Source organism: Xenopus laevis, chromosome 9_10S (genome assembly GCF_017654675.1).
Source record: "Xenopus laevis strain J_2021 chromosome 9_10S, Xenopus_laevis_v10.1, whole genome shotgun sequence".
Lineage (NCBI taxonomy): Eukaryota > Metazoa > Chordata > Amphibia > Anura > Pipidae > Xenopus > Xenopus laevis.
The window spans coordinates 14,598,366-14,625,781 of NC_054388.1; the positions used below are offsets into that span (position 1 = coordinate 14,598,366).

The 27,416-nt window shown below is 40.3% G+C and overlaps 1 protein-coding gene across 4 annotated transcripts in view; it reads right to left on the minus strand.

Moving 5' to 3' along the window:
- Window positions 1-27,416, minus strand: part of LOC108702629 (cadherin-like protein 26) — a 50,338-nt gene that overhangs the window by 12,525 nt on the left and 10,397 nt on the right. For 2 of the 4 annotated variants that reach the window (XM_041579181.1, XM_018238225.2), the window contains exons 1-4: window positions 19,591-19,758; window positions 14,923-15,003; window positions 5,312-5,425; window positions 1,950-2,099 (exon numbers count right to left, since the gene is read on the minus strand). In XM_041579181.1, the coding sequence (XP_041435115.1) occupies window positions 1,950-2,099; window positions 5,312-5,425; window positions 14,923-15,003; window positions 19,591-19,632 (387 nt within the window). In that variant the 5' untranslated portion in view covers window positions 19,633-19,758. Of the gene's footprint in view, window positions 1-1,949; window positions 2,100-5,311; window positions 5,426-14,922; window positions 15,004-19,590; window positions 19,759-25,891; window positions 26,098-27,416 lie in introns of those variants that run through there. The other 2 variants (XM_018238224.2, XM_041579182.1) reach the window with 2 other exon arrangements.

The window sequence follows — 27,416 nt, forward strand, 5'->3', positions numbered from 1 at the left end:
TTTGGCGATGTCGCCAAATGAGCGGATCTCCCTCCGATATGCCCACCTTGAGGTGGGCAATATCGGGCTGATCCGATCGTGGGCCCTAGGGCCCAACGATCGGATCCTAACGATGCCCAAATGGGCGGTCGGATCGCATCAACGAATAGATGCGGCCGCGATCCGACAGGATTTTCTGTCCCATCCGATCGAGATCTGGCCGACTTTCGGCCAGATCTCGATCGGTGAAGCCCGTCGGGGGGCCCCATACACGGGCCAATAAGCTGCCGACACGGTCTTTCGTCAGCTTTTATCGGCCCGTGTATGGCCACCTTTAGAGAGAAAACAGCTCTGCCTAAGGCCAGTGTCGAGCCAAGTCTAATCACCCAACATCAGGATCCAACCTCACTAATGTTCTTGTGGCTGAATAGAAGCAACTCCCAGCAACAATGTACCCACATCTAGTGGCAAGAGTAGGCACAGTTACAGCAGCAAAGGGAGGTCTGTACAGAATGGTTTTGCTCAGATGGGTGCAGAAGAACCTGACCTCAACTTGACAAAACTCCTTTGCGATTAACTTGAACTCCAACTTTGAGCCAAGTCTGGTCCCCAACATCATAATGCTCTTGTATAGGAATAGAAGCAACTCCCAGCAAAAATGTTCCAACATCTATTTGGAAACTTCCCAGAAGAGTAGGGAGCAGCAAATGGAGGTCTGTATAGAACAGGTTTGCTCAGATGGGAGTGGAAGAAACTGACCTCAACCAAACTATAGGATGAACTGGAATTCTGACTGTGAGCCAGGCTTGACCCAAACATCATTGCACAATCTAATGCTCTTGTGGCTGAGCCCTAACAATATCTGTACATAATGGGTTTGCTGAGATGGAAGTGCCTGGCTAATGTTCTTGTGATTGAATGATAACACCCCTCCCCCCAATAAGGTTCCAGTATCTACTGGGAGACTTTGCATAAGATTAGGGGCTTGTATAGCAACTTTGTATTATTCCCCTCCGATTGGGAATGAGATGTCGGAGAAGCAGATGTCTGAACATCTGTAGACACACCCTAGTGACATAATGTCATGCCCTCTTGCCAATCCAGGCCCCCTACTCTAATATAATGTGATTAGAACCCCACAGAGGCCAATGGAAGGAGGTAAGAAGCTCATGGCTTACATGTAAAGGGACACTGATTAGGCTAGGATAATCATACAATAATTAAATAACCTTCACTGAATCTAGGGACAAACTGGCCCATTTTTGCACAGGGGCCTGAAGTTGCCTCCATAATAAACCAGCAATGGTGTAAAATATCCTTGCCTAAAACCTTAGGGCATTGGACAACACTATTACACAAGGCAATTTAATGGTCCAGTAAAGTCCAATATGTTTACATTTCATTTATTTCTATCAATAACCCCCCTAGTTTATCGGATTCAATGGAGCCGACTCAGCCGAAAATAAAGACCAGAGTGTGCCATACCATTTATCCAAACCACGTATAGTTACATAGTTAAGTTGGGTTAAAAAAAGACCAGAGTCAACCAAGTTCAACCCCTCCAAATGAAACCCAGTGCATATACTTATACACACCTACTGAAACTATATATACCAATAATAATTGTAGTTTTTAACATCACTAAAGCCTAGGATATTATGCTTGTCCAAGCCCCTCTTAAAAGCATTAACAGAATCACAACATCATCCGGCAAAGCATTATCCAACCTCCCTGCCCTTGCTGTGAAGAACATCCTACTCTACTTCAGATGAAAGTTCTTTTCCTCCAATCTAAACGGGTGGCCTCTAGTCCGATGATCCATTTAATGGAAGAATAGATCTCCCCCTAGTGTCTTTTCTCTGCAGCGAACCCCAAACGTGACAATCTACCCTAAAGTCTTCCATCCCTCTAACCACTGCACTACATGGATGGTCAGGGCTGTAGATTCCCAATTGTTGGGGGTTACTCACGTTGAATATGGGTGTTGCCTCATAATCTATTTTATCATGCACGTAAATATTTCCATTATCCTCATTAATATGGAAAAGCCCCTTGGGTTCTTCATTGATTCCTTTTCCCTGGAGTTTATAGCGGAGCTGGACTCCATCTTCCAAGTTCACCTGCCGGAGAGAGAAGTTTTACAGCTAGATACACTATTATGGGGGTTACACTTTTGACAGTAGTTTTGATTGGGGGGGTATATCTGTGCCTATATATTAAACAGTTACATTATGTGCATATATGATATGGGGGTTACACTGCGACAGTGGTTGGGGAAAGATGGGGGTATATCTGTGCCTATATATTAAACAGTTACATTATGTGCATATATGATATGGGGGTTACACTGTGACAGTGGTTGGAGGAAAGATGGGGTATATCTGTGCCTATATATTATACAGTTACATTATGTGCATATATGATATGGGGGTTACACTGTGACAGTGGTTGGGGAAAGATGGGGTATATCTGTGCCTATATATTATACAGTTACATTATGTGCATATATGATATGGGGGTTACACTGTGACAGTGGTTGGAGGAAAGATGGGGTATATCTGTGCCTATATATTATACAGTTACATTATGTGCATATATGATATGGGGTTACACTGTGACAGTGGTTGGAGGAAAGATGGGGGTATATCTGTGCCTATATATTATACAGTTACATTATGTGCATATATGATATGGGGGTTACACTGTGACAGCGGTTGGAGGAAAGATGGGGTATAACTGTGCCTATATATTATACAGTTACATTATGTGCATATATGATATGGGGGTTACACTGTGACAGTGGTTGGGGAAAGATGGGGTATATCTGTGCCTATATATTATACAGTTACATTATGTACATATATGATATGGGGTTACACTGTGACAGTGGTTGGGGAAAGATGGGGGTATATCTGTGCCTATATATTATACAGTTACATTATGTGCATATATGATATGGGGGTTACACTGTGACAGCGGTTGGAGGAAAGATGGGGGTATATCTGTGACTATATATTATACAGTTACATTATGTGCATATATGATATGGGGGTTACACTGTGACAGTGGTTGGGGAAAGATGGGGGTATATCTGTGCCTATATATTATACAGTTACATTATGTGCATATATGATATGGGGGTTACACTGTGACAGTGGTTGGAGGAAAGATGGGGGTAAATCTGTGCCTATATATTATACAGTTACATTATGTGCATATATGATATGGGGGTTACACTGTGACAGTGGTTGGGGAAAGATGGGGTATATCTGTGCCTATATATTATACAGTTACATTATGTGCATATATGATATGGGGGTTACACTGTGACAGTGGTTGGAGGAAAGATGGGTTATATCTGTGCCTATATATTATACAGTTATATTATGTGCATATATGATATGGGGGTTACACTGTGACAGTGGTTGGGGGAAAGATGGGGGTATATCTGTGCCTATATATTATACAGTTACATTATGTGCATATATGATATGGGGGTTACACTGTGACAGCGGTTGGAGGAAAGATGGGGGTATATCTGTGCCTATATATTATACAGTTACATTATGTGCATATATGATATGGGGGTTACACTGTGACAGCGGTTGGAGGAAAGATGGGGGTATATTCTGTGCCTATATATTATACAGTTACATTATGTGCATATATGATATGGGGGTTACACTGTGACAGTGGTTGGGGGAAAGATGGGGGTATATCTGTGCCTATATATTATACAGTTACATTATGTGCATATATGATATGGGGGTTACACTGTGACAGCGGTTGGAGGAAAGATGGGGGTATATCTGTGACTATATATTATACAGTTACATTATGTGCATATATGATATGGGGGTTACACTGTGACAGTGGTTGGAGGAAAGATGGGGGTATATCTGTGCCTATATATTATACAGTTACATTATGTGCATATATGATATGGGGGTTACACTGTGACAGCGGTTGGAGGAAAGATGGGGGTATATCTGTGACTATATATTATACAGTTACATTATGTGCATATATGATATGGGGGTTACACTGTGACAGTGGTTAGGGGAAAGATGGTGGTATATCTGTGCCTATATATTATACAGTTACATTATGTGCATATATGATATGGGGGTTACACTGTGACAGTGGTGGGAGGAAAGATGGGGGTATATCTGTGCCTATATATTATACAGTTACATTATGTGCATATATGATATGGGGGTTACACTGTGACAGTGGTTGGAGGAAAGATGGGGGTATATATGTGCCTATATATTATACAGTTACATTATGTGCATATATGATATGGGGGTTACACAGTGACAGAGGTTGGAGGAAAGATGGGGGGTATATCTGTGCCTATATATTATACAGTTACATTATGTGCATATATGATATGGGGGTTACACTGTGACAGTGGTTGGAGGAAAGATGGGGGTATATCTGTGCCTATATATTATACAGTTACATTATGTGCATATATGATATGGGGGTTACACTGTGACAGTGGTTGGAGGAAAGATGGGGGTATATCTGTGCCTATATATTATACAGTTACATTATGTGCATATATGATATGGGGGTTACACTGTGACAGTGGTTGGAGGAAAGATGGGGGTATATCTGTGCCTATATATTATACAGTTACATTATGTGCATATATGATATGGGGGTTACACAGTGACAGAGGTTGGAGGAAAGATGGGGGTATATCTGCAGTCAATGTCAGAACTGAATTCTGTTGCCGAGCTCAGTAACTCATATGTGACAGTGCATGCCTAAGGCCAGTCATAAAAAGAAGCTCATGAAATAACCAGAACAACATCTGAACCAGAAAGTACAAACATTACTACCCATGGGTAGGAGCTTTCATGTTTCTTTTCTTCTGCTGAATAATTTTGCATAGGTATCTACTATCCTCAACTTTGATTGGCTAGGTTTAGCTCAGCTGGACAAGTCAGTGCTTTTTAAAGGACTTTAAAGAGGCAGTATACCCCCTTATGCAATATGTTTGCATGAATGCTATCTGTAATGCACCTTACATGTACTATACATAATATACAGCTTTGTTAATGATCACTGAATATAAAATCTCAGACTACAGGCAATAAGAGAATCAGTAGTATTGCCATGAATGTGTTTGCCTGAGAACAGAGCCCGGGGGCAAAACTGGACAGAAATATAGAAATTAGAGGGAATCTCAATACTAAAGGAGAGAAAGGGGTAAAATTCAGTTTAGAAATAAAGAATACTACTCAATTGTAGAGAACGAAAATGCCCAACACTAAATGAGACAAGGGCTGACAAAGTTAATGAGCAATTCACCAGAACGTACAGTGCCGATAAGTTTTGGGTAGGGACCAGGCAGCTCCTCCTGTATCTCAAAAGCATCTACAATCCAGGCTCGTTTCTGGCGGCTTCTCTTCAAATGATGGTACTGATGAGACTCCTGGGGAACATAGAAAATGTTAGCAAATTTGCAATATTGATATAAAGATATGTAAGGGCAGGTATATCAATGTATTGGGGTTAGTGTAAACAGTAAAATTCTGCCTATTGATAAATATGCCTCTAAAACTACCATAGGAATGATGAGAGGGTAGCAGAATGTTCACACTATGATAAATCTGCGCCCAAGTTACTACTACCACTTTAAATATACAAAAAAAAAAAGGAAACGGCTGGCTCCAATCTGACTCAATCAATTTATAACTGAAGTTCTAAAGCACTAACTATAGTTGTGCTTAACATTAGTAGTAAAAAAACTACCAGGGAATAGCTCACCACTTTGCCTACTGTCTCTATCTTGTCCTACTGTGGCCATCTTGTCCTACTGTCTCCATCTTGCCATACTGTCTAAATCTTGTCCTACTGTCTCCATCTTGTCCTACTGTGGCCATCGTGTCCTACTGTCTCAATCTTCTCCTACTGTCTCCAACTTGTCCTACTGTCGCCATCTTGTCCTACTGTCGCCATCTTGTCCAACTGTCGCCATCTTGTCCTACTGTCGCCATCTTGTCCTACTGTCTCCAACTTCCCTTACTGTCTCCAACTTGCCCTACTGTCTCCATCTTGCCCACTGTCTCCATCTTGCCCTACTGTCTCCATCTTGTCCTACTGTCTCAATTGTGTCCATATGAATGATGAGAGGGTGGCAGAATATTACATTGAACTCCAATTTCACACTATGATAAATCTGTACCCAAGTTACTGTAACCACTTTGCCTACTGTCTCCATCTTACCCACTGTCTCCATCTTCTCCTAATGGCTCCATCTTTTCCCACTGTCTCCATTGTATCTCCATTTCCTTCTACTACATCTGCTTTCCCACATTATTTATACCTATAATCACGTCATTGCAGGTCTCACTATTTCACAACTCAAGGAAGTTACCCTCATTTAACCCTCCATACCGCTCAGTGCATACTCTTGCTACACCTACCAGCACGACACTTGATTTATTTGCCTCTACTAGCTATCTCAGTAACTTTCAGGAACGCCAAGTTTACAGTGCCTTGGAGCATTTCAGGTGTTGGAACCCGAAACCTTGAAAAGTAACAATGCAGCATAAAGGCAAAGTAATCCTAAAATACAAAAAAATTCTTAGCAGAATAATTAATACAAAAACATGTGTCAATATATATTAAAGATATTTCTGTAACTGTCAATGAAGATAATTTCCTATTCATATGAGCCTTAATATTGCTACTCTATTGATGGACATGGCATTGCAGTGTGCCACTCCAGCAGTTTCAAATGGCTTCTAACATAGGCCAGACATTTCCAGAGAAAGAAATCAGTGGTGTAACTATAGAGGAAGCAGATCATGCAGTTGCACATCGCATAATAGCACCTATAATATCACTATAGTATCAGTAGGCATAATATCACAGCAGAACCTATAGAAGCAGTGGAGATAATAGCACAGCAGCACCTATCACCTATAGTAGCAACAGCAACACCTACAATAACAGTGAGATAATAGCACAGTAGCACATATAGTTGCAGTGAGAATAATTGCAAAGGGAAACCTATAGTAGCAGTGGCATAATAGCACAGTAGCACCTATAGTAACAGTGAGATAATACAACAGTAGTACCTATAGTAGCAGTGGGAATAATGGCACAGGAGCACCTATAGTAGCAGTGGGATAATAGCACAGTAGCACCTATAGTAGCAGTGGGATAATAGCACAGTAGCACCTATAGTAGCAGTGGGATAATAGCACAGTAGCACCTATAGTAGCAGTGGGATAATAGCACAGTAGCAGCTATAATAGCAGTGGGATAATAGCACAGTAGCACCTATAGTAGCAGTGGGATAATAGCACAGTAGCACCTATAGTAGCAGTGAGATAATAGCATAGTAGCACCTATAGTAGCATTGAAAATAATGGCGCAGGAGCACCTATAGTAGCAGTGGGATTATAGCAAAACAGCACCTATAGTAGTAGTGGGATTATAGCACAGTAGCACCTATAGTAGCAATGGGATAATAGCACAGCAGTGCCTACATTACCAATGGGTATAATAATGGGAAATGACTATGAGGAAATACTATTGTGGGATAACAAAACAATAGTAACAGTTGGAGGTCATGGAAAGTCTACTTTACTAAAGCCTTACGATCACTAAACATAAGTCTTTGAAAACACAAAGGAGCATTAGTATAGAACATTCATGTGCCCTCTGCCAGGAAGAAATATGATTTCGTTTTGGCAGATTCCCTGTATGAATAACCCTTTGGCGGAGTTGCCCAGTGCAACATCAGGTTCCAGCTAATACTGTAAAGTTCCCAAGAGATGATTGGGGGGGGGGATTTAACCTGATGGACAAGTTCATCTGCATATCTTAAGTTTTACATTGTTCAATATTGACTTTCACATACCAAAAAAAGCCATAAATCAACTCAGTAAAAGTCAGTAACATTCCAAGTAAGATGTGGGTAGGATTTTATTATTCAAAAAGAAAAGAAAAAATTGGCAGTATTTAGATTTGAAGAGACTGAGCCAAATGTGAAAGTAACCTAGCAACCAGATACAGTTACAAAAAGAGCTGTTATTCTCCAAAAAAAAAAAAAATATTTACTCCTAAAACAATAATGTGAAATGTTCTGTTCATTAGATTCAATATATTCAGTTATGTTTCCTCCCAGTCACAGAATTCTAGCTGTCTGTATAGGCATGACCTGTAGTCCTCAGTTAAATCACTAATGATTCATTTACAACCCTGGGAATATAGAAGAGGGTAATAGATATGGTCATGCTAAGAAATCACTTTTCTCTTGCTCGTCTAATTTAATATCACATACACAAAAAAAAACAGCAATCTGTAGTTATATGGGTGCTAGAATCACACGACTGGAAGAGTGTAGACAGGCCCATTTATAACTAGTATCTTGTTGATAATGGACATTTCTACTTTCTTACAGTCATGTGATTCTAGTTCAAATATCTTGTTATCCAACCTCTTTCTGTTGGGGTTCCTCAAGGCTCTATCCTGGGCCCCTTATTATTCTCCCTCTATACGTCCTGCCTTCAGCAAACTAATCAACTTGTATGGTTTGCAATACCACCTCTATGCTGATGATACTCAGATCTGTCTCTCCTCTCTTGATCTCAACCCAGAACTCCTAAGTCACGTCTCCTCCTGCCTGTCCGCTATCTCTACTTGGATGTCGCAACGCTACCTTAAATTAAACCTCTCTAAACAGAAATGGTTCTCTTTCCTCCAACTAACACCAGTAACATCCCAGAAGTATCCATCATAGCTAACAATTCCACTATCACCCTGTCTCCTCAGGCCCGATTCCTTGGGTTATCCTAGATTCTGCACTGTCCCTAACTCCTCCTATACAGTCACTTATTAAATCATGTCACTTCCACCTAAGGAACATATCCAAAGTACGACCATTTATCACCAAAGATCCTCATTCACGCTCTCGTCATATCACATCTAGACTACTGCAACTCCTTTTTAATTGGCCTTCCCCTCCAGAGACTGTCACCTCTCCAGTCCATAATGAACACTGCTGCGAGGCTCATAAACCTCAGCAACCGCTCCTCCTCTGCCAATCCCTACACTGGATTCCACTTTTCAGAATAAAATTCAAACTAATGACCCTGACATTCAAAGCACTTCATAACTCTGCCCACTGTACATCCTTGAACTCATCTCTTTATACTCACCCAACCACTTACTATGCTCCTCTACTGACCTGCTACTCAACTCTTCTCTCATTACCTCCTCACATGCTCGCATCAAGAGTTTGCAAAGGTTGCACCACTCCTCTGGAATTTTCTCCCATGGACTGTCCGACTTTCTCCCAACCTTTCTGCCTTCAAAGGATCTCTTAAAACACACTTATTCAGAGAAGCCTACCCTCACTCTGCTTAATTACCAAATGCAACACCAAAGACAGTACTACATCTCTCACCCACTTAATGCTGATCTTGCTCACTCCCACACCTTCTATCTTATTCCCGTCCCTTTAGATTGTAAGCTCTTTTTGCACATGGCCTTTCTTACCTTTTGTACCGGTATTGGTTGTGACTGTAAGAGAGAAGACAGGCCAATTCTTAACAAGATATACTGTAGGAGCAAAAATGCCATCACTGGAAGAGAGTAGATACACCCATTTGTAGCTTCTTGTTACTAACGGGACAATCTACTTTCTTACTGTCCTATTATAGTAGCTCATATATCTTGCTATTAATGGGCCATACTATATAAGAACTAGAACTCCATGACTGGAATAGAGTTGACAGGTCCATTAATTGCATAATATGCAGTATAAGCTAGAATCACATAACTTAGAAAGTAGTTAGGCCTATTAATTACAAAATACATGGTCTAGAAAAGTGCTGTCCAACTACTGTGGTACCGAGGCCGGAATTTATCTGACCTACAAGGTGGAGGGCCGATATAGGAAGACAGTGTTGACCACTCCCCCTTTTAAACCACACCCATTTAAACCAAAACCATGTTATCATAAGAACTTTTAAGATAATGCCCACATTAATGGTGATAATACACCAAAAAAAACCAAACAAATGGTTATTGTCACTGCAGGGATATCACTCATCACTTATATGTGAAAAATTCTATTCATACCCTTAAATATGCCATAAACATGCCACCTCCGAACCCTGTGGATAACACAGAACCCCCTCCCCCAGCACATGATTAATTACCTTAGGGGCCCCTAACAACAATTTCCAAATTCCAACAAACCCCAAGGACTACCAGGCTCATGTCCCACAAGAGTAGGGCATCCAGAGTATGGCACACACAGGGAGCATATGGCAAGCATAGTATGGCACACACAGGGAACATTGGGCAGGCAGAGTATGGCACACACAGCGAGCATATGGCAAGCAGAGTATGGCACACACAGGGAGCATATGGCAGGCAGAGTATGGCACACACAGGGAGCATAGGGCAGGCAGAGTATGGCACACACAGGGAGCATATGGCAGGCAGAGTATGGCACACACAGGGAGCATAGGGCAGACAGAGTATGGCACACACAGCGAGCATATGGCAAGCAGAGTATGGCACACACAGGGAGCATATGGCAGGCAGAGTATGGCACACACAGGGAGCATAGGGCAGGCAGAGTATGGCACACACAAGGAGCACAGGGCAGGCAGAATAGAACAGGAGACAGGGAAACCAATCAGGACCCTCTTTTTATTTCCAAAATGTTGGGAGGTATGCATGACTATAAGAAAGTAAGCAGGCCAAATTATTACATTATATATCAAGTAGAATCACATGATTGTAAGAAAGTAGACAGGCCCATTTGTAGCATGATAAAACAGCTAGAGTCACATGGCTAAGAAGTATTTAGCATTAGCAACAGGATATAAGATTGTGACAAGAACTTTGCAAGTTCAGGTATGGGACCTGTTATCCAGAATGCCCGGGACTTGGTGTTCTCTGGATAACAGATCTTTCCATAATCTTCATACCTTAAATCTACTAGAAAATTATTTAAACATTAAATGAACCCAATAGGCTGGTTTTGCTTCCAATAAGGATTAATTATATCTTAGTTGGGATCAAGTACAAGATACTGTTTTATTATTACTGAGAAAAGGGAAATACATTTTAAATATTTGGATTATTTGGATAAAATAAGTCTGTGGAGATCACCTTCCCATATTTGGATCATTCTGGATAATGGGTTTCCCTTACCTGTACAAAAGTGGTTAAAACATTATATAAATGAAAAACACATTTTAATTGTTATTAGTCCATGCATATTGTTATCAGGAAGCAACAAACACTTTCATCCTGGGTGAAAGTGTGGCCCCACCACAGGCCTGGCTTCTAATAACTCATTACAGCTCATTCAGGTGATAAAAACTAGGGATGCATCTAATCCACTATTTTGGATTCACGAAGGATACCGAACCGAATCCGAACCCTAATTTGCATATGCAAATTAGGGGTGGGAAGGGGAAAACATTTTTTACTTCCTTGTTTTGTGACAAAAAGTCACACGATTTCCCTCTCCGCCCCTAATTTCAATATACAAATTAGGATTCAGATTCGGTTCGGCCAGACAGAAGGATTCGGCCTAATCCTGCTGAAAAAGGCTGAATCCTGGCCGAATCCTGAACTGAATCCTGGTTTCGGTACATCCCTAATAAAAACAAAATACAAGTATGGGATCCGGTATACGGAAACCCGTTATCTAGAAAGTTATGAATAACGGCATGGCCATCTCCCATAGACTCCATTTTATCCAAATAATCCAAATTTTTCAAAAATGATATCCTTTTTCTCTGTAATAATAAAACAGTAGCTTGTACTTGATCCCAACTAACTAATTGGAGGCAAAACCAGCCTATTGGCTTTATTTAATATTTATATAATAATAATAATAATAATATATATATTATATAATATACAATACATTATAATAATAAATAATTTACATGATTTTCTAATAGACTTAAGATATGAAGATCCAAATTAAGGAAAGATCTGTTATCCAGAAAACCCCAGGTCCCGAGCATTCTGAATAACAGGTCCCATACCTGTACATAGAAAATCATTATGGATCATCATTCAATATCTAAAACAACAAAAAAAAGAAAAAGGGAAAGATTTCTGCTCCTTCACCGACTAATAAAGATTAATTAGAACATTACTTTGGAGTAACAGAATTGACATAAGTTGCGGAGAACAGGCAGCCGTGCAGTAAATCGCTGTCACTCGCATTCTGCCTCATTCCACCCTTAATTGAATCTGAGCAGACTGCACGGATCGTTTTTTTTTTTTTTTACAAAACAGTGTTAGAATATTCTACCTCCACCCCCTTCTGCATATGTTCTGTCTCGAAATTTTGGAGGAAAAATGGGTCTGATTGAAAAGCTTATTCTGTCAATTTGCACTCACATTAAAAATAAATCACTTCTGACGCTTCCATTAATGAAATGCTTGGAAATGAAGAGTTTTTGTGCAGAAAAAGCAACAGACGCTTCAGACTTTGTTTGCATTGAGCGACCGCATGAGACTTTTAGGGTAACATCCATAGTAAGTGAAAAATGACAAATCCATCGATTTAACGTTCCCAAATTCCTTATTAATTAATCTAGACGAACCCTCCGGAGGTTTAATAACATGCAGCTTTAGTGCAACTAGTGTGGCCCAGTCAATGGCAACCAACTATGTTAATAATGGATTTTTTTTCCTTAATTATTTAACATTGGTTTTCTGGGTTTTTTTTTATAGATTTTTAAAATTCAGAATGCTAAGGGGACCTGGGGTTTTTCTGTAACTGGGATTTCTATCTCTTACATCTCTTTCATCTGCTTAAAATATTAAATAAATATTTTATAGGATTGTTTTGCCTCCAATAAAGATCATATCTTAGGTACAGGTATTTTTTTATTATTACAAAGAAAAGAGAAATATGTTTTTATCCGTTGAATTATTTATTTAAAATGGATTGATTACAATTGGAGCTTTTGGGATGTATTGATCCCATGCCTGTATTCTTGTTACTTTATATTTGTCAGCTCTTCTGTCACATTGTGTCCTGTCTTCTGCTTATGGTTTTGTCCATCCCTTTTTTCTTAACCTTCGTTATTTCATCTTCATTCTATTTATGTTTTCACTTCCTCTTTTCTCCTTTATATTCTGCACATTTTTCTTCTGTTTTCTCTTTCTTTCTACCGCTCAATCTCTCTACTGTCTTTTCTTCTATATCTGCTCTTTCTGTTCTGCATTTTTTCTATCATCTTGTTTTTCTGCAATCCACTTCTCGCTCAAGTATGAATTTTCTCTTCACATTCTGTTGTTATTTAATGCTTTCCTACATTACTTATCCTCCTATATGTACATTATATATACAAATATACAGAGAAGGAATGTTCTGGGCACACAAACTATACCCTCATACTGTACGGTCTAAGGGAATCAATATGGCACCTCCTTCCCATATGTATAAATACAAATATACAGAGAAGGAATGTCCTGGGCACACAATAAGCTATATCCTCATACTGTACTATCTAAGGGAAACAATATGGCCCCTCCTTCCCATATGTATAAATACAAATATACAGAGAAGGAATGTTCTGGGCACACAAGATATACCCTCATACTGTACTGTCTATGATAAACAACATGGCAGCTCCTAAAATACAAATATACATAAAAGGAATGTACAGGGCACACAATAAGCTATACCCTCATACTGTATTGTCTACTGGAAACATTATGGCACCTCCTTTCCATATGTATAAATACAAATATACAGAGAAGGAATGTTCTGGGCACACAATAAGATATACCCTTATACTGTACTGTCTAAGGGAAACAATATGGCACCTCCTTCCCATATGTATAAATACAAATATACAGAGAAGGAATGTTCTGGGCACACAGTAAGCTATACCCTCATACTGTACTGTCTAAGGGAAACAATATGACACCTCTTTCCCATATGTATAAATACAAATATACAGATAAGGAATGTTCTGGGCACACAATAAGCTATACCCTCATACTGTACTGTCTAAGGGAAGCAATATGGCACCTCCTTCCCATATGTATAAATACAAATATACAGAGAAGGAATGTTCTGGGCACGCAATAAGCTATAACCTCATACTCTACTGCCTAAGAGGGAAACAATGTGCCATCTCCAATCCATGTGCATAAGTACAAAGAAACAGAAGCAATGTTCTGTGAGGATGACTAGTCATACACTCACACTAAAGGTCATTTTAATGGAACATAAGTGGACGGTAAAAACTATTTATAGAAAGGAACAGAGCTTCAGTCACTGATTGGACATATCAAGAATTTCAGCCAAGTTGAGTTGAGTGATGAAGTCAAAGCAGTTTTCATATTGTTTCTTAATAGAGAAACATGTATCAACTAGGAGATTATTTACTTCCTTGTTGGGTTCCTTTTTAAAAAAAACTTCAAAAGGAAGAATATGTAAAGGAAAATAAATGGAGAATGGACGAACTGACAGGGATCGTCTTCTAAACAAGCAGCTGCCACATGCATTATCTAAAATGTGAATATAGAAGCCAACCAGTGCTTGGTCAATGAACAAGCATCAACCTCACGGTGGGGGCTTATACCCCGGCTGTGGAATTCAAAGTCTCCTAATCATTTCTAAAACGTCTGCCAATTCTTTTACTCAGTGATATCTGAAGATTTATTTATTCACTAGTTAGTTTGGGCTTCCCGTGTTCAAGTAAATTACTTTTATTACAGAACCAGATGTTATTTAACTTAACGTGGGTTGATTTAAAAAAAAAAATCGTTAGGGCTCAGTGTGAGTCCAATTTTTATACTGGTATTGAAGGAATAACAAATACTATATACGCTTCTAGATTCAGGTTAGTAGACACCATATGCTCTGCTTTCAGAAATTTCTTCTATATTTTTGTGAATTTCAAGTGTCCTCGGTTGTACCTTGGCTTCTGCGCTCCAAATCTTTATTTTGGCCAGAGGAGAAGGTGGTTGATCTTGAAGGGATGATCCAGTGATGAAGATCTGAAAAGATAAAATGATATTAATTAATACATATTCAGTAGCTATTTAAGTGATAAAGAGCATAAACTTTCATCTAAACAAGCTTGACTCCCACCGAGATAGAAGGTGTCCACCAACAATATCAGCAGATGTTAAATCTAGATCATCTCTTCCCCCCTTGGAGGCCTATTAGAATGATGTGCTATGTCAAAGCAAACAAGGAGATGCCCAAAATTTGCATTTGTTCCTGCCATGCCATGCTGCTTGGTGGTGCTCATGTAGCCTCCAGAGATAGGTGGTTTCAGGTAATAGGCCCCAGATAAGATGCAAGCTCTTTGCCTGTTTTTTGAACTTTGCACTTTAGCAGATTCAACAAATCAAAGCTATTTACAGTATATCTCAATCTGAAGCAAATTTGTTGAACTTCCGGTGCATTAATGTGGTATATATAGGCAGAGTTGTTGGCTTTAGTAGATCATTAAAGACAGTGAGTAGATGACAGAATGCAGGTATGATCTCATCTGATGAAGACCCGGTTGAGCGAGACTACTATAATTTAATTTAATGGCATAATTAGTAATCTGAATCAAGTCACAGCTGTGGAGGTTATATTCTTATGCCTGGAGGAAAGTATTTATAACTTGGCAGAGAAATGTTAGCATTCAAATCAGAAATTGAGAAGCTTTTAAAAATCACACCAAATCACCTAGAGCTCAGAACCAGGATGCTGCCGCAAAGGCTAACACAAAAAATACATTCTACATAAGCAGAGGATTTACTTGAAGGGATAAAAACACTATTATGGATCAACTACTTGTTAAACTGCATTTATAGGTTTAAACTTTAGGAGGTCCACCTGCCAAACAAAAAAAAAAAAGCAGAGCAACCAAATTAATTATGGGAAAGGATAAGTATAATGTTTGGCCTGTTGTGTTTGTTTAGTTTGGAAACGAGCAACAGTGATGCCCTATTAAAACTCCTTTTTCATTGGATCACTACGGTAGACCCAGATAAAAGGGTTGAAGCAGCTGGATAGAGATATTGATGTAAAATGGGTGTTTGTAGATTCTGCTTTTCCCAGATAGGGATTGACACGCCCTAGGACAAGGTGAGAACTGCACTATTGGAGGAAAAATCTGGGGTAAACTAATTACAATCTGCCATCAGACACAGTGGTATTATCATTTCATTGTCTGTATATGGGGGTATATCTGTGCCTATATATTATACAGTTACATTATGTGCATATACGATATGGGGGTTACACTGTGACAGTGGTTGGGGGAAAGATGGGTGTATATCTGTGCCTATATATTATACAGTTACATTATGTGCATATGTGATATGGGGGTTACACTGTGACAGTGGTTGGAGGAAAGATGGGGGTATATCTGTGCCTATATATTATACAGTTACATTATGTGCATATATGATATGGGGGTTACACTGTGACAGTGGTTGGGGAAAGATGGGGGTATATCTGTGCCTATATATTATACAGTTACATTATGTGCATATATGATATGGGGGTTACACTGTGACAGTGGTTGGGGGAAAGATGGGGGTATATCTGTGCCTATATATTAGACAGTTACATTATGTGCATATATGATCTGGGGGTTACATTGTTTCAGTGGTCGGGGGAAAGATGGGGGTATATCTGTGCCTATATATTATACAGTTACATTATGTGCATATGTGATATGGGGTTACACTGTGACAGTGGTTGGGGGAAAGATGGGGGTATATCTGTGCCTATATATTATACAGTTACATTATGTGCATATATGATATGGGGTTACACTGTGACAGTGGTTGGGGGAAAGATGGGGGTATATCTGTGCCTATATATTATAGTTACATTATGTGCATATATGATATGGGGTTACACTGTGACAGTGGTTGGGGGAAAGATGGGGGTATATCTGTGCCTATATATTATACAGTTACATTATGTGCATACAGTATATGATATGGGGGTTACATTGTTTCAGTGGTCGGGGGAAAGATGGGGGTATATCTGTGCCTATATATTATACAGTTACATTATGTACATATATGATATGGGGGTTACACTGTGACAGTGGTTGGGGGAAAGATGGGGGTATATCTGTGCCTATATATTATAGTTACATTATGTGCATATATGATATGGGGGTTACACTGTGACAGTGGTTGGAGGAAAGATGGGGGTATATCTGTGCCTATATATTATACAGTTATATTATGTGCATATATGATATGGGGGTTACACTGTGACAGTGGTTGGGGGAAAGATGGGGGTATATCTGTGCCTATATATTATAGTTACATTATGTGCATATATGATATGGGGGTTACACTGTGACAGTGGTTGGAGGAAAGATGGGGGTATATCTGTGCCTATATATTATAGTTACATTATGTACATATATGATATGGGGGTTACACTGTGACAGTGGTTGGAGGAAAGATGGGGGTATATCTGTGCCTATATATTATACAGTTACATTATGTGCATATATGATATGGGGGTTATACTGTGACAGTGGTTGGAGGAAATATAGGTTGTGAATCTGTTACTATTTAATATACAGTTAAAGTAAATCAAACAGAAATATTGTGACATTGCTGAGATCTCTGTACTTGCCCTGGGGCATATTCTACTGTAAACCCAGAAAGACAAGAACAAACAAGGCCACGGCAATGACTTAAAGGTGAAGCCAAGCCCTCTGATGTCTAGTACTGTACATGCCTGAACTTGATTTCCACCCTAAGTTCTAAATGACTTCAATATTTCTGTTCCTGGGGGACAGGTCTGAACCAAATATTATGTACTTTGTTACCTCTGGATTCTAAAAATCAATGATTTTTAAGGTATTGTGGATTTTTTGTTGTTTTTTGCCAATGCCTTGCCATATATAATGTTTTTTCTTTTTGTTATTGCAGTTTTTTTCCGTTTTGTGGGGATAAGGGTTCAAGATCTGTACCCCCTGTTGTTGAAATGATCACTGTCACAAGCAGGGGGGGGTCTCCCTGATCGGCCCTTGGAGTGGGAGAAAGCCATGAAATATAGTATTTAGGAGATCAACTTCACAACTGCACCACAAAGGCACAGGGCAGATGGGAAGGTGGCAGTAGTAAAGATTGTTCTTGGCTTCCCCAATACAGTTGTGTTTCTAGTGCCCTCGTCTGGCTACCCTGAGTATTCATATGATCTACTGTATGTTTGTCTTTATTAGGCAGCACCGTGCACATCATTAAGTGCCACTAAACACATGTGAATAAAGGTGCCTGCGCTGTAGAGCTTACAATTTAAGTTACTGGGAAACATACTGGGGCTCATTTATAAACACTGGGCAAATTTGCACCTGGGCAGTAACCCATGGAAACCAATCAGATGATAGATTTCAGTGCTCAACCTGCAGCTGCCTGAGAAAAAGCTAATCACTTATTGGTTGCTATGGGATACTGCCCAGGGGCAAATTTGCCCAGTGTTTATAAATGAGCCCCACTGATAAAAATGTATATATAAATACAAATATACAGAGAAGGAATGTTCTGGGCACACAATAAGCTATACCCTCACACTGTAATGTCTAAGGGAAACAATATGGAACCTCCTTCCCATATGTATAAATACAAATATACAGAGAAGGAATGTTCTGGGCACACAATAAGCTATACCCTCATACTGTACTGTCTAAGGGAAACAATATGGCATATCCTTCCCATATGTATAAATACAAATATACAAAGAAGGAATGTTCTGGGCACACAAGCTACATCCTCATTCTGTCCTGTCTAAGAGGGAAACAATATGGCACCTCCTTCCCATATTTATAAATACAAATATACAGAGAGGAATGTTCTCGGCACACAAGAACCTATACCCTCATACTGTACTGTCTAAGGCGAACAATATGGCACCTCCTTCCCATATGTATAAATACAAATATACAGAGAAGGAATGTTCTGGGCACACAATAAGCTATACCCTCATACTGTACTGTCTAAGGGAAATAATATGGCACCTCCTTCCCATATTTATAAATACAATAAATATAAATATACAGAGAAGGAATGTTCTGGGCACACAATAAGCTATACCCTCATACTGTACTGTCTAAGGGGGAAAATATGGCACCTCCCTCCCATATGTATAAATACAAATATACAGAGAAGGAATGTTCTGGGCACACAATAAGCTATACCCTCATACTGTACTGTCTAAGGGGGAAAATATGGCACCTCCCTCCCATATGTATAAATATATAGAGAAGGATGTTCTGGGCATATAATCAGCATCTCCCATGCATTAAATTTGCTCAATTGATGTTACAATATTAAAGTTTGGTGATTATTTACAGATCATTTATTTACAAACAAATTCCCCATTAGAGCAGTAACCATCCTCAAAGCCGAGATAGTCTCCCTGTAAAGAATAGAGTACGTGTAGCTAACAAAGGGCCAAATACTGTATAGATTAATCTGCCACATTCATTGATCCTGATGGAAACATTTTTTCTGCCTTATCAAATACCCCCCAAATCTATATGCAGTGTAAATAATAAGTTGCTGTAGTTTTTTGACCATTTTTGGATTCAAAATCAAAAGAAATTTTCTTACCCAAGTTCCCAGGAATATTTGCAATTTAATGGTTCCCTTCATGGTTATGCCGTACAGCAGAGAGAAGGGGAGAGAGAAGAAGCAGATAAACTTGCACTTGGTTTGAGATTCTTTTTATATGTTCACACATCCCCCACCGTCCTGTTATGACACATTGCAGAGTGTATTGTAAAGTTATTGAGTCCCTGGGAGGCTGGGACGGCCAAACAAACTCAGAGCAGGTAGAAGAGGTGTTATTTTAGAGGAACGTCCTGCCCACCTCCCTCTCAGGATACGTCCAAACCAGCCTGACTATATAAGTGCTCTGACTGACTTCATAAAATATATTTCACTGTCACAAGGGTCAAAATAATTACTGTATTCTTTCACAGTGACTGCACAGATCCTATCTGATCCCCATTGTAAGCAGCAGTCCTGTCCTGCTTTATGGCTGAGATTCTAGCTATCTGTATAACAGAACATCATGTCACAGCAGCACAGGTAAAAACTAGTGCATAGAATTACAGTACACTGGATATTATCTCCAGTACCTACTGTAAATCCATCCTCAACACATCATAGGATTCCATATGGCCTCCAGCAATGAGGATTAAAGAGCTTTAATCCCATCCATGGTCAAGGGCGTATCCAGCACTTTAAAGTACAAGCAGATAAAGTTGTAATAGTCCATTAACCTTTGGAAGGAAACATCAGTGTTGTGCTTTATACACCATGCTAGACAGAGGTGGTCACGGATACATTGTGTGGGGCAGCCATTATATTGTTTTACACTGAATTTAAACAGTCCATCCGCACAACTTCAAAGTACCAGCCCGGTCTCTCTCCCTAATAGAGAGTGCACAAGGGCATGCACAGACACTAGGGAACACTGGGATTTCCAGCAGCCTGGATACAGCAGTAGCTCCATGGTTTAACTACAGGGTTGTGCCAGTAAGCATGTCTGCCAAGCAAATTTGATGCTACTGCCATTAACACCACAGAACAGAGGAAATTCCATTGCACCTTGTGAGCAAAACTGACAAACAGACACTACTTTTGCTCTATGGTGCATCATGTGGCAGTTGCAATTATGGTTGCCACCTTTTCAGAAAATGTTTACCGGCCGGTGGTGGGGGCGGGAACAAAATGGCAGGCCGTGATGCAAAAGGGACACATTGTGCAATGGGCAGAAGGTGAAAAAAAGGTACGTTTTGAGAAAAGGGACAAGGGCTTTTATTAAGGTATTACATTTGAAGGTTACTAAGGGATTATATTTTATTAGGGTATTAAAATTTACCAGCAGCTACATTGTACATTTGTAATACTATCCCGGCCTTGGCAGGTGTTTTACCGGCTAGGCCGGTAAAATAGCAGCCGGGTGGCAACCCTAGTTGCAATGGATGTTTTTTAGCATGTGCGTGCAATGGAACTGCATTGTGGATAAAGAAGACATGGTAATTTAGTTTTTTGTATATGTTCTTAAAGCAACAGAGAGAGAGAGAGAGAGAGAGAGAGAGAGAGAGAGATATTATTGTCCTTAGGAAGAAACACTGGGGGCTAAACAACAAGGAAGAGGAATTACAGTTCCATGGAAGAGATAGTGGGGGCACGACAGCAAGGGAGAGATGTTATGGCTTTAAGGAAGAGATACCAAGGACAAAATACCTAGGGAGGGGGATTACAGTTCTAAGGAAGAGACACTGGGGGCTATACACCAATGGATGGATATGATAGTTCTTAAAGAAACAGTAACAAAATAAAAGAGTGTTTTAGGGTGGTTGCACACGCTCCGATTCGGAGAGACTGGTCGCCCAGCGACAAGTCTCCTCTTCTTTGGGTGACTAATCTCCCCCCGAAATGCCTTCCCACCGGCTAAAATGTAAATCGCCAGTGGGGTGGCACTTGGATCGCTTCGTTTTCCAAAGTCGCCCGAAGTTGCCTCACAAGGAAACTACGTGCTAAACACTACACAAGGGAGAAATTATTGAAAATAAACGGATTTCCCTTTGTTGCATTTGCTCCAAGGATTTCTTCTTATTAGATTATTAGTTATTATATAAAGGAGCTTTCCGAAAATCCATGCAAAGGTTTTAGAATGGATCTGCCCCCCCCCCAGACACAGAGTAAAAAAAACAACAACTCCTACACGCAAACCTCTCTTTTGTGTAACAGTCTGTGCACTGATGCAAATACCCAAGACATGTTTGTATTTATGCACTGCTGGTTGTAAAAACAACACTCTCCTTAAACAAAGGCCATAAATTCTGTCACTGTCACAATTCCATTGCACCAGTACCTGTTCTGACAGAACCAACAAGCCACAGATTTCAGGGTTTCTCACTGTCCCAAGCATAGAGATGCCATGAAACTAACACATCGTAGGTATCACCTGTACTAAGCACAATTCAGCAGGAACAGCCCCATAAGTTTGCTCATAGTCTGTACAGAGAGATTCCATAAAACTATGGCAGCATAGGTATTCCCCTGTACTAAGCACAATTCAGCAGGAACTGCCCCCTAAGTTTGCTCATAGTCTGTACAGAGAGATACCATACAACTATGGCAGCGTAGGCATCACTCTGTACTAAGCACAATTCAGCAGTAACAGCCCCATAAGTTTGCTCATAGTCTGTACAGAGAGATACCATAAAACTATGGGGGCAAAGGTATTCCCCTGTACTAAGCACAATTCAGCAGGAACAGCCCCTAAGTTTGCTCATACTCTGTACAGAGAGATACCATGAAACTATGGCAGAGTAGGCATCACTCTGTACTAAGCACAATTCAGCAGGAACAGACCCATATGTTTGCTCACAGTGTGTACAGAGAGATCCCATACAACTATGGCAGAGTAGGCATTACCCTGTACTAAGCACAATTCAGCAGGAACAGTTCCATAAGTTTGCTCATAGTCTGTACAGAGAGATACCATGAAACTATGGCAGAGTAGGCATTACCCTGTATTAAGCACATTTCAGCAGGAACAACACTTTAAGTTTTCTTATAGAGAAAGGTGAAGTTGTTTTGAGAGATAAAATCAATTGGACAGCAACCAATGGGCCAGTCAAGGAATATTAAAATGCGAGTCACTAAATAAACTTCCCCTGTATAATCCAATTCCACAGAATAACCAGAAACAAAGTGCACTTCATGCTACAGATTTATGAGACGATAACAAGACAGATAATAACTCCTCAATCTCAGTCTCCGATCAACATATCAAGTTCATGAGTGACGGCGCCGTGTGCTCAGCGGTGAGTCTCAATTCGCTGGAACTGTAACATTCCACTGGCAGTTTGTGGTTTCGCCTCCAGTTACAAATAAATGTACTAATTATAATACTGGTCCAGAGTCCACAGATAAAAACTCTTGTTAGTGAAACATGTTTCCTGCACCACCAATGGAGAGGCTGCAGATAAATGGGTTTCATGGTCTGTTCTTTAAAAGGAGGAAGATAAAGGAGAAGGAATACCATTTTACACTTGGGGGTGCCAAAAGTTCATAGAATTTCATAGTGATTTGCCCCAAGACCAGCAATCCTCTGTAAACCAGTTAGGATCTTCAGAACAAGACCCAGCGATTCCTGGCCCCTTTAAATCCAAGCAGTGAGCCACAAGTCTAATTCTACCAATAATGCTCCATGTATTCAGCCTCTGTTTGAGCAGCCAACGTAAAAAACCTCAGACCTCTATCTAGAAAGTTAAATACATCTGAACCCATTCCTCAGGACCAGGTGAAGTTACTCTACTCTCCTGCACCTGAGGAATTTACAGGAATTAAAAAACAAGAAAGGAAAGGAAAACGTGCTAAAACAATCTCTTCCACCCAAGTGTGTGCCATCAATTAAAATACGCTTTGAAAATAAGTTTGATGCCTTATCAGAGAGCAAACCTTGGGAGTAGGGATGGGCGAATGTTTTTGCCTTGTTTCGCCGAAAAAATTACGCCCATAGACTTGTATGGCGTTGTGCGACAAAATAAAAAGACGCACGTCAAAAAAATTTCGCCGCGCGACAAAAGTTTTTTTGACTCCCATAGACTTTAATGGGCGTCAGCGACATTTCACTGGTGGCGAATTTTTGGCGAAACGAAACGGGTCAAATTCGCCCATCCCTACTTGGGAGTAAGCTGTGGAGGAGGCAGAGGAGTTAGAAGGAATAGGAAACTGATATGGAAACTGAGAGGCAACAGGTCAGCATTTCTTTAGGCTTAAAAAGAGATAACCTCACAAAGGAGATGGAGGGTAGTTGTAAGGGTATGGTCCCACACTGGGAGATTCGGGGAGATTTAGTCACCCGGTGACTTGGGGCGACTAATCTCCCTGAACTGCTTTCCTCTGCTAGAATGAAAAATAGCCAGCGGCATGGCTGGTGACCAATCTCCCTGAATGCCTTCCCTCTGTCTTGCGCCGTCTATAATGAAAAGTCGCTTGCGGCTTGGCACGCGCAGCGCTTCGTATTCCGAAGTCGCCCAAAGTTTCCTTGTGAGGTCGCTGCAAAGACGAGTCGATTAGTCGTCAGGCGACTAAATCTCCTTGAATCGCCCAGTGTGCCCCTACCCTAAGAGTCAGATAGAAGACTTTGATGAGTTAATATCTCTAGATGATTAAGATACTATTCCCTCAGGTACTCAGTTCAAGAGATGTGGTGACCTAGACGGAGACATTAGCCAGGAGGATAAAAAGGAGAGAAGAAGAAGGAAGCATAAAACGTAATATCTAATTTTAGCGGTATGAAAACACCTCAAGCCACATTTCAAGTCTACCAGGCAGACATCTTCTTTGTACAAGAGACAAGGCTCACCACCACTGTGGATATTAAAAGAGTATCTAGAAAGTGGCACTGGGGTCCTATTTACTTTTCCATTGCTGCAGAGCCAGGTTCGTGTATTGGAGGAGTTTCCTCATCAGCACCTAAAGTCTAAAACTTTACCTTCCTTGGGTTTTTACATCTTTTTTGGGTGGGGGAAGGGGTTAGGATTGGCAGTGGTTTCCAAAGGCATTAGGGAACTGTTTCTCCAAAAAGGACAGAGGAGGGCCTTTGATGATTGGTTGTCCTCTGAAGGGTGGGTTTGGGAGGAAGTGGCACTGGTGGTGGTTATATTGTTGTTTATATGTGAGTGGCCTGACCCATGGACTTTGCTCATCTATTATGTTTTACTCGTTTGATGAGGTGTGCGTTTATTTGTGATCAGTTTCTTGTACTGATAAAGAAAAAAATCTTATCTGATCCCCATTATATGCAGCAGTCCTGCCCTGCTTTATGGCTGAGATTCTAGCTTTCTTTATAACAGACCATTATGTACCACAAATATCCTTTAAGCTATACCCTCATACTGTACTGTCTCAGGGAAACAATATGGCACCTCCTTCCCATATGTATAAATACAAATATACAGAGAAGGAATGTTCTGGGCACACAATAAGCTATACCCTCATACTGTACTGTCTCAGGGAAACAATATGGCACCTCCTTCCCATATGTATAAATACAAATATACAGAGAAGGAATGTTCTGGGCACACAATAAGCTATACCCTCATACTGTACTGTCTCAGGGAAACAATATGGCACCTCCTTCCCATATGTATAAATACAAATATACAGAGAAGGAATGTTCTGGGCACACAATAAGCTATACCCTCATACTGTACTGTCTAAGGGAAACAATATGGCATCTCCTTCCCATATGTATAAATACAAATATACAGAGAAAGAATGTTCTGGGCACACAATAAGCTATACCCTCATACTGTACTGTCTAAGGGAAACAATATGGCATCTCCTTCCCATATGTATAAATACAAATATACAGAGAAGGAATGTTCTGGGCACATAATAAGCTATACCCTCATACTGTACTGTCTAAGGGAAACAATATGGCACCTCCTTCCCATATGTATAAATACAAATATACAGAGAAGGAATGTTCTGGGCACATAATAAGCTATACCCTCATACTGTACTGTCTAACGGAAACAATATGGCACCTCCTTCCCATATGTATAAATACAAATATACAGAGAAGGAATGTTCTGGGCACACAATAAGCTATACCCTCATACTGTACTGTCTAAGGGGAAAAGGCACCTCCCTCCCATATGTATAAATATATAGAGAAGGATGTTCTGGGCATATAATCAGCATCTCCCATGCATTAAATTTGCTGAATTGATGTTACAATATTAATGTTCGGTGATTATTTACACATCATTTATTTACAAACAAATTCCCCATTAGAGCAGTAACCATCCTCAAAGCTGAGATAGTCTCCCAGTAATTTTTTTAAAATTTTTGGATTCAAAATCAAAAGAAATTTTCTTACCAAAGTTCCCAGGAGTATTTGCAGTTTAATGGTTCCCTTCATGGTTATGCCGTACAGCAGAGAGAAGGGGAGAGAGAAGAAGCAGATAAACTTGCACTTGGCTTGAGATTCTTTTCATGTGTTCACACATCCCCCACCGTCCTGTAATGACACCTTGCAGAGAGAGTTGTAAAGTTATAGAGTCCCTGGGACGGCCAAACAAACTCAGAGCAGGTAGGAGAGGTGTTATTTTAGAGGAACGTCCTGCCCACCACCCTCTCAGGATACGGCCAAACCAGCCTGACTATATAAGTGCTCTGACTGACTTCATGAAATATATTTCACTGTCACAAGTGTCGGAATAATTACTGTATTCTTTCACAGCGACTGCACAGATCCTATCTGATCCCCATTGTAAGCAGCAGTCCTGCCCTGCTTTATGGCTGAGATTCTAGCTACCTGTATAACAGAGCATTCTGTCCCAGTGGCTGCACAGATCCAATCTGATCCCCATTGTAAGCAGCAGTCCTGTCCTGCTTTATGGCTGAGATTCTAGCTATCTGTATAACAGAGCATTCTGTCCCAGTGGCTGCACAGATCCTGTCTGATCCCCATTGTAAGCAGCAGTCCTGTCCTGCTTTATGGCTGAGATTCTAGCTATCTGTATAACAGAGCATTCTGACCCAGTGGCTGCACAGATCCTATCTGACCCCTATTGTAAGCAATAGTCCTATCCTGCTTTATGGCTGAGATTCTAGCTATCTGTATAACAGAGCATTCTGTCCCAGTGACTGCACAGATTCTATCTGATCCCCATTGTAAGCAGCAGTCCTGCCCTGCTTTATGGCTGAGATTCTAGCTATCTGTATAACAGAGCATTCTGTCCCGGGTAAAGCATTTGAGAACACTGGATATTATCTCCAGTACATACTCAACACATCATAGGATTCCATGTGGCCTCCAGCAATGAGGATTAAAGATCTTTAACCCCATCCATGGTCAATGGTGTCTCCAGCACTTTAAAGTACAAACAGATAAAGTTGTAATAGTCCATTAACCTTTGAATGGAAAACTCAAGAGTTGTGCTTTATACACCATGCTACACAGAGGTGGTCAAGGCTGCTATAGAAAGAACTGAGCCAATACATTGTGTGGGACAGCCGTTATATTGTTTTACACTGAATTTAAACAGTCCACCCTAGTGTGTGTCACCCTTTTATTACAGTGAGATTTGGTTGAGCAAATAGATGTTATTGGGCCCCACATCAAATTGAATTTAGGGCCCCAAAACATTGGTAAGTTGACACATTCTACCAAGATTGAAATTGATAATATTAAAATTGCTCATTAATTAGGGCCTTACTGTAAACCCTACAGTTCTGGGACCCCCTGCAACACAGGGTCTGGTTTCTCTGTAGTTATGCCTCTGACGAGATTTGACTTCTGTTTCCTGCCCAAATTTTTAAATTAATTCTTAATATTCCTGTATTTCCATATCTCCTGGAACTGTAGTGATACCTCAGCTGGGGGTGCCTGGAAATGTCAT